The following is an 8,660-nucleotide window of genomic DNA, read 5'->3' as shown; positions in this document are numbered from 1 at the left end:
AAATGATCCTTATCCCAAGCACTGATCGAAAGGATTTCACTGCGAGGAGCTCAAGAAGGGCTCCTCGCAGGTTCCGCACGCCGCACTGCGGAGCGGACGCGAGTGCGGCGCATGGGCACGGGAGCCACAGCGGACCCACACGGCATGTGGGGAGGGAGCCGGGGTCTCCGGGGAGCCTGGGGCTGGGGCACGGCAGCCCCGGGGTCTCCGGGGAGCCTGGGGCTGGGGCACGGCAGCCCCGGGCCCTCGGGGAGCCCAACACCCGCATGAACGCGCTGCCCCGGCCGCACGCCTCCCTGTCCCCCAGCACCGAGGCGCTCGGCCGGGCACTGCTGGGCCAAGGCAGACCCCAGCCCCGAGTAACCGGGAAAGGGGAGGCGGAGGCCCGAGTCACGGCCTCTCCGGTGCGGGTGAGGGCGGCGGCCCGGGGGAAGGCGCAGGAGCCCGGGTCGCGGCCTCCTACTGCCCCCGGGGCGAGGGCGACGGGCACCCGGGCCGCGACCTCTCCCCGGGGAGGGTGCGCAGCCTGTGGCGGCGCCTCCCCTGAGGAGAGCGGCGGAGGGGTCCGCGCCCCCACCGGGACCCGCGCCAGGCGGCGCCGGCCAGGCCGGGCCGCCGGGAGCGGAGCGGCCCGCGGGCGCGGGGCCGAGGCGGAGGCCGCCGCGAGCATGCGCGAGAGCCGCGCGCGTCACGGGAGCGGGCGAGGCCGGCGGGAGCGCGGAGCCCCGGCGCGCCCCCTCCCTCCCTCCCTCCCTCTCGCCGCCACCGCCGCTCCCGCGCCTCCATTCGGCTCCGCCGAGCGCTGCCAGCGCGCCCCGCCGCCGCCCGTTAGAGACCCGCCGCAGAGCGGACAGCGCGACAGCCGGGAGCACGGGAGAGGGAAGGACCCTCCCCCCGCCGCGAACCCTCTTCCTCCTCCTCCTCCTCCTCCTCCTCCTCCCCCGCCTCCGCCTCCGCCTCCCGGCCGGGAAGAGCTCGCCGTGGCCGCAGCAGCCCCGCTGGATGCACTGAGCGCTCGGGCGCGGGGAGAGGGGCAGGAGGGAGCCGGCAGCCCCGCCGCGGAGGCGCTGCGCTGCCCGGAGGCTCACGGCCATCCGCTTTAATTCTTTTTCTTTCCCCCCCCCGCCCCCCGCCCGCCGGTGCTGGCTGTGCCCCTGCCTCCTCCTCTCTGCCCGCGGGAGCCAGCCGAGGCGGCGGCGGCGGGGGCTGCTCTTTTTTTTTTTTTTTTCCCCCCTTTTTTTTTTTTTTAATTTTTTTTTAATTTAAATTTTTGTCGCCGCCATGGGATGTACCCTGAGCGCCGAGGAAAGAGCCGCCCTGGAGCGGAGCAAGGCCATCGAGAAGAACCTGAAGGAGGACGGGATCAGCGCCGCCAAAGACGTGAAACTCCTCCTGCTCGGTGAGAAGCCGCTGGCGGCCCGGTCGCCCCCCCCCCCCCGCCTCCCCCGGTGCCCCGCGTCCCCTTACCCGCCTCCTCCCCCGCGCTTATCCCCCCTCATCTCTCTTTCAACAGGGGCCGGAGAGTCGGGGAAAAGCACCATCGTGAAGCAAATGAAGTGAGTCCCGCGGGCGAAGCGGAGGGGTGGGGTGGGGGCGAGTATTAACGGGAGGGGGAACGAGGCGGGGGCTCGCTGAGGTGAGTGAGGGCCGCGGGCGCCATGTTTACCTGAGGGGACCGCGAGGGCGGGAAGGCGGGCGGCGGGGGGAAGGCCCCGCCATCGCCGCTCCCGCTGCTGTTCAGGGCCGGTGTGGTGCTGAAGTGTCTCCCGGCGGCCTCGCCCCGCGGCGGGGAGGAAGGGGGGGAAGGTGGGCTGCGAGCAGCCCACCTTCCCCCCCTTCCTCCCCGCCGCGGGGCGAGGCCGCGCAGATGTCCCTTGAAGCGAACCGCTGTCAGTTAAGCTTAATGTCGGGGTGTTATCTGCCGGCTCTGGCGGATTTAAATCAAGGCTCCCTACCACTCAAAGCCCCTTTTATTGAGATTTTAAGCTTTTTAATTAATGAAAGACGAGCTTGGCCACCCATCACCGATTAAATTCAAACCCTTCCTGCCAAGCCCTGCTCTAAGGTCCGGGTTTTCTGAGGCTGCCCGGTGGGGACCGAGGTGGCTTCCAGAGCCCGGGGCTGCTCCTCGCTGGGGCTCCCGTAACACGCGCACTCCCTGTGCTTAATGAGACATTACCGTGCAGTAAACAGCCGTGAAAAAACCCACCGCACGCTCTCTTCCAGCGCATCACCGTGGCTGGAGTAATTGCATCCCATAGGGAAGCAGGTGCAGGGGAAGGCTAATGACGGGGGGTGGAGGTACTCCGGTAGGTAAGGTTGTGGTGTTTTTTGTTTTGTTTTTTTTTTTTTTCCTTCCTCTTTTTTTTTTTTTTTTTTTAATTAAAATACAATGAAATACCCCGGCCTCCCACCGAAACAGACATGAAGGGCTGGGTCGAGGCGGGCGCCATCACGGAACAAACCCGGGCGCTGGTTCAGGGTCTGGATTTCAGCTGGGGAGAGGCACGGAGCGGTCGCTGCTTTGCGATGCCGCTGGTTGCAGAGGGATCCGTGGCTGGGAGGGGCCACCCCGGGGACCGGGGTTGCTTAGCGAGGGGGAGAAGCAGCAGAGCTGGGTGCGGATGGGGTGCAGGGAGGGGCGCAGGCTGCGCTCCGCGGTCCCAGGAGCGGGTGGCTTTGCTGGGGGCCGCGGGGGCTGGGGCTGGGGCGGCCGGCGGGCAGGTCCCGGCGCGGCGCGGCTGCGGCGTTCAGGCGGTTCGCGTGGTGGACAGCGCCCAGCGGGGGCTCGAACCGCCGGCAGCGCTGCCGCTTCGGCACCGCTCGGCTCCTCCCGGCGGCGGCCGAGCGCCGCGCTCGGCTGCCTTCGGAAAGCGCTCGGAGGCGGTCGGGGAGAAGTCGAAGGGACTCGGAAATAGCCGAAGGGGCTCGTCGCTGCTCGGCAATCTGTTGCCCTGCTCTCCCGTAACCGCCCCGGGTGTGCCTGAGTGTTGAGTGTGAGTGTGCCACGGCGGCAGATCCGGGCCTTCGGCCCAGCTCCTCTCCGGCCAGAGTGGCTTAGCGGGTGACCCGGATATTTCTGTATCAACTCTGTGGCTGCTGCGTCCAGCCCTCGGGAATACACGAGACTAAACCATCATCCCTGCCCGAGGCAGTGTTTTACCCAAGGCACTGTGGATCTGGGAGGTCTCGCTGCAAGGAAGCTTGCCTCCAATGCATGGCGATCTCCACAGCTTTTCCCACCGACATTTGTGTACCCTACTTCTGTAAAGGCTCCGAGCATCCCCTTTCACCGTTTGAAAGGGGGCTTTCCACCCTGACAGTGTGATTTGGGGCTGGGGTGTGGTAGGTCTGGATTTCATTTGTTTGTGTGCAAAAGGTGGATCAGGGCAGACGTTACTGCAGATGAACACCAATAAATTATTTAATCTCTAGGAATTGCTTCTGCAGAAGCGTACTGGAATGGCGGGCGATGGGTTTTGGTTGAAGGGAGAGGCCGTAGGTACCACAAGAGCAGCGCAGCAGCGCACGCACACAGCGCCCATAGACGGGAGGGCAGGCAGTCACTGTGCTGCCTTACACAATTAGTGTACAGTGACTCTTGTTCTCCAAAGAGCAGAGCACTTGTTTTTTTTAAGCAAATTACATCAAGATAATAACCTGTTTGCTAGACTAGATCAGTATATTGAGGACTGGAATATACACCGTTTTATATATATATATATATATTTATATATATATATATGCATATATATTTTCTTCGTGAAACAGTCTTATGCTAGACTTTCAGCTCTGTACCTGACTTGGAAATACCGAGAAGGCTGCTGTGGTGAAAGAGCTCATAGTGTTGGAAACTGGGAGGCGTCCGTCAGTGTGGAAACTCCAGTGAACTGTGCGGAGGCTGGGGTGGGGACAGCGGTGTTGCCATGAGCACGGCAGCAGGCATCTGGAGAGAGCCGCGCAGCCGCGGGCGCCAGGGAGAGTGATGTGCAGGGAACAACTGGGGGAAATTAACATTTCTGAAAATTAATTTTAATATAATGTAGGCATTAGCATTTCACCTGGTCAAGCTCCATTAGACAGGCTTGCTGAGAAACTAATGAATTCTTAATAAAGATTAAATCGCATGTTCATTAGATTTTGATGAAAGAGATTGCTATTTTTTTTTAAATATTGTGTTATTGGTGTGCTTCTAGATAATAAGTCTCATCCTCATGAATGGCTGAAGCAGCTTCACACTTGGATATTGCCGTGAAAAGAAGCACAGGAATCTGTAGACAGATGAGAAAATGCTAAGACAAAGGAACAGAGAGCAGACATTGTTACGGACGACTAAGAAGAGGTTACACGCTGTCCAATTAGTCCTTGAAATATGAGGTAGCAGGAGAAGAAATGACAGGTAGAAATTACAATAATTTAAGAGTGTAGCTGGGATGGGGATTAGGATTTCTAAAATTAATATTTGGAGATACCTTTTAGCTGGTGAGTGGGGAGTTATCCGGCAAAGAAAGAGGTGCTGGTGAATGGCAGAGAGGTGAACCTGGGGGCTGGCATGTGCATCTCAAACAGTGGCAACAGAGTCTAGGAATGGCACTCTCCTTAGCACCCAAGGTCATTTTGGCAACTTTAACCCTTGTGCTTTGACTACACCCATCTCGGATGATTAGATTTGCTTGTTATTTTTTCACTACCCGTTCTGCAGTCCAGCTACTTTCACCCATGCCTCCAAATGCATGGGCTGGGCCAAGCTGGGCAGGGGAACAGTCCCGAAAGGCACGGTTGTGCCATGCAAGCCAATGGGACTCCAGAGTGTGCCACAGTGTTCAGAATCAGGTTGTGACCAGATTCTGTTTTCACTTGGCTTAAACTAAAATCCAGCTTTAACCAAACAAATCTGGGGCCTCCTTTGAAGATCCAGGCCAGAGGGTGAGAGTTACTGGATGAGAGAAATTTGCCTTCCACTCCCACCACCCCATCTCAGCAAATTCACTTTGATGTAGGACTGCAATGGATGTCGACATTTTTTTAGATCTTACATCTTCAAATAAAAGTTGAGCATATACAAAATTTGGAATATGTGATCTTCTTTTCTGGAATACCTGGACTGTAGCATGGAATCGAGACTGCTGTTATTCTAGGGTGGTTTTGTGGGGGACTTATAACTCTAGTGAATATGTTTGTTCATCAAAAGCCCCAGCCTAGTAAGACACCAAGCATATCTCTGTCTGTTACTGCTCAGCAGAATACTTAAATACGTGCAACGGTCCAGTGGTGAGCACGGATGGACTACTCAGGTGGGGACACCATCCGCTGCCATCAGCATGAAGCTTCTGGGGAATTCAGTGTTTAATCGCTAAGGCAGAGAGGCTGAGTTCGCTGGCGTGGCTTCAAAAACAAGGTCCTACCACCTACTCAGCAGCAGCCGTTCCAGATGGTGAGCCAGGGCAATACTTCACCTTCCCAAATGAGGGACTGGGAATTGCTGTGGCATTCAGGAGGAAACATAGCTTCACCTGCCCACAGGAAAAATCTTGGGTTTTGGGGTTTGGTTTTGGATTTGGCTTCTGCAGAAGCAGCAGCTTCTGTCCCCTGCTGAGCTGGGAGCAGAGAGCTGGGTCCAGCTCCCTCTCACAAGATGCCAGAGCTTCCAGCCCTGCGTGTCCTCCAAAAGAGCCGTGTCTCACTTTGCCAGCAACGCTGGCAGTACCTCACTTGATAGGCTTCTTTGCTGTGCCAATTTTTGCAAAATGTTTTTATGGTATGTGTGAGAAGGATGGGAACATGCAATCAGGAGAAAAATACACTACTGTACAATGCTTATCTTGAAATATCTATCTTCTCTGCAACAGCCATCAGTCCCAATAGCCGTCTCATATATTGTTTTGACCTTTTTCAAAAAGCCCCTCAAAACAGCCCCAGGCTCTACTTGCTCTCTATGTAACTGAATTACTTATAATCTAATGAACTTTTTCAGCGTGAGAAGCCGTCCCCGCCCACTGGTTTTACAGCCCATCTCTGCAATTTGATGGTAAATGCCATTGAAACGAAATGATGTGTTGTGAACACCCACTTGAGTGCTCTTTGCTGCATGTCTGCATCTCAAAGCTGTAGTGATTTCACACTTGCAACCCCTTCCCCCGGAATACCTCCCCCCACAGGGGGCCTGTAGCGTGGATCTGCTTCACCTCTGCGGCGTGTTCCCGGGGAGAGCACTGCAAACCACGTCTTCGTGGTCTGTCCCACCCCTCGGTGCAGCTTTTCTGCTCCGCGGCACGGGGTGCAGATCCCGCTCGACCACGGGCGAGCAAGGGGATGGCCTTGCTGCCTTGCTCACACCTGGGAATTTTTTGATCACGGGGTGAGCTGGCAGCCCAGAGCCACGAACCTCACTAGAGCACCAGGTCAGACAGAGCCATCCTCCTCCTTGTCTCCTGCTCAGTTTTCCAGGATTTCTGTGACTTAAGGCCCAAAGTAGGGCAGCGACAGGCTGTGCCTGGGCAGTATTTGAACTGGGTTTCAGGAAGCCGGGGAAAGAGCTGCAGCCTTTCTGATGAAGCCGGGTTGTTCTCCCAAGACCTGCTCCCATGCACGCTGCCCTGGGTATGGATTTGGCATGGTACATGTGGCGTACTGTTGCTTTGTCTCTTCAGACCCCAGCAGAGAGGCAACTCTGGTGGGGCTGTTTTGGCAGTGAAGCCTGCATCTGGGAGTAAACCGCCCGCTGTGGCGGTGCTGGGGTGTAGGGATGGCGGCTAGTCAGCACATTGCCCGCCTTGAGAAGGCAGTCTCCTGCCAGGGCATGGAAATCATCCCTGTGGAGTCTGCTGCAGGAGGGGGCTCTCCCTTGCTGCAGCTTTTTTCCCCACCTCCTTCCCAGATGCTTCTTGCATCCCTGGCCGCTGCGGGCACCGCGTTCCACGCCCTGCAATGGCACAGCACAGGGCAGATGGGCTCTGAACCAGGCAGCGATAAGAGCTGGGAACAGAGGAAAGTGAGGCTGTTCGTTTTGGCTTGTAGTTGCAAAGGGTAATCATGTTTTCAGCACTTCCTTCCTTCCTGCTGGATTGTTAATTGTGCTTATAAGCCAAAACATTAACAACTGTGGCTCATTCTTTTATGCTTAACATTCTTGTTATTTGACTGAGAGAGATTTCAGAGAAAAGCAGTAACAATATTAGCAGGCAAGACGGAATACATTTTGGGTTTGGGTTTTTTCTTTTTCCTTGACAGTTCTTAATTTGTTTCTTGTTTTAGGGACTCATAAAAGTAAAAATATCTTTCAGTGACAACAGTGAACTGCATAGCTTCTCCTCTTTCAACCTAGTTTTAAAACCTTAAAAGAAATTTGCCTGTCATATTCTGACATGACACATCTAGTCCTGTTGGAAATGTTTTAGCAGTCTAATGAGATGAAAGCGGTTCTTTTAATGAGCTCTAAAGAAAGAGACAAATCTACTGCACAAATGTAACCAGGGATCTGTTTTGTTTTATGTTTGACTTGGCTAACCCAGAAGTTGCATGAGACATTAGATTGAGTCATGACAAACGATAAAAGGTTGTGGTTTTCTTCTTCGATCTGTCCTTTTCCACCTGTCTGGGATACAGCTTCATGTCTGATGGGAGTTACCCAGTATGCTTATCTGGGGAATACGAGGAAGACAATCAAAATGGGGGAGGAATGGAAAAGAGATGAAATGAGGGAGGTAGAGGCACTTTGTTGGCCCTTCTGCTTGATCAAGAGAGTGAAATGAAGACGTGCTTCACTGGTGGTCAGGCAGTCAATAACATCTTACAGACTCATGATTAGCCACCTGTGGCAGAGCTAGTCTTCTTCAGCCCCTTTGCAGAGTTACAGCCTGGCCCTGTAAGTATCAAGCTCCCTTGGTTTCTCTTGGATTTGCAGGATACAAAATCACAAATGAGTGTTGAAACTGGTGGATTTGTAGCCAGAAAGCCTGATGAAAGTGCAGGGTCTAAGAGCTCGATTTTGCAAACTTCTGAGTTCGTTCACCTCCTGCTCAAGCCCTGAGGAAGGTAAAAAGCTTTTCTTATGAGCCAGCAGCAGTTCACAGCGCACAGAAGGACCTGTCCTCTGTACTCTGAAGTCCATGGTTAAACCCGGAGTGCAATTGAGTGCAGAAGACGGGATTTGGTCCTTTTTTCATTATGAGAGTGGAGTGTGAAGAGCTCTGGCAGAAGAGACTTGGCAAAACCTTCTGAAATTCAGGTGTCCAGGATATTTGAGAGTCTTGTCACTCTTCCTGGTACAATAGCAAATCTCCTGAGATTTGTGGTTTTCTGTAGAGCCTGAAATTGCTTCTGTGGAGCCTGGACCCGCATGATGACTGGGTGAGCTCTGTTTTCAAGGGTTCTTTGCTTAGTTCTCTGTTTTGTTTTTGAAATAAAACTTCAAGCTCTCCTCACTTTAGAGAAAAGTTAAAAAGTAAGTGTCCTTTTTCTAGCCTAGGAGTCGGGAGCAAAATGAAAAACAGCCCAAATGAAGACAAGGAAACCAAATACACCTCAATTGCTTGGTTATTTTTGAAACCTGATTCCTTTTTTTTTTTTTTGCATTAGCAAGATTGAAACCAGCCACCTCACTCATTTCAAATCAATTTCAATGCTACTTACCTCAAATCCTCTCTTTGACCTCACCGGAC

At 54.5% G+C, this 8,660-nt stretch overlaps 1 protein-coding gene across 7 annotated transcripts in view; it reads left to right on the top strand.

Moving 5' to 3' along the window:
* Positions 1-1,281: 1,281 nt before the first annotated feature.
* Positions 1,282-8,660, top strand: part of GNAO1 (G protein subunit alpha o1) — a 133,487-nt gene continuing 126,108 nt past the window's right edge. For all 7 annotated transcript variants that reach the window (XM_086621132.1, XM_086621135.1, XM_086621133.1 and 4 more), the window contains exons 1-2: positions 1,282-1,399; positions 1,514-1,556. In XM_086621132.1, coding sequence (XP_086477258.1) covers positions 1,282-1,399; positions 1,514-1,556 — 161 coding nt within the window. The remainder of the gene's footprint in view (positions 1,400-1,513; positions 1,557-8,660) is intronic.

The sequence above is a fragment of the Tauraco erythrolophus genome, chromosome 15 (assembly GCF_009769465.1).
Source record: "Tauraco erythrolophus isolate bTauEry1 chromosome 15, bTauEry1.pri, whole genome shotgun sequence".
NCBI classification, from domain to species: Eukaryota; Metazoa; Chordata; class Aves; order Musophagiformes; family Musophagidae; genus Tauraco; species Tauraco erythrolophus.
This window is presented reverse-complemented; position numbering and strand designations above follow the sequence as displayed.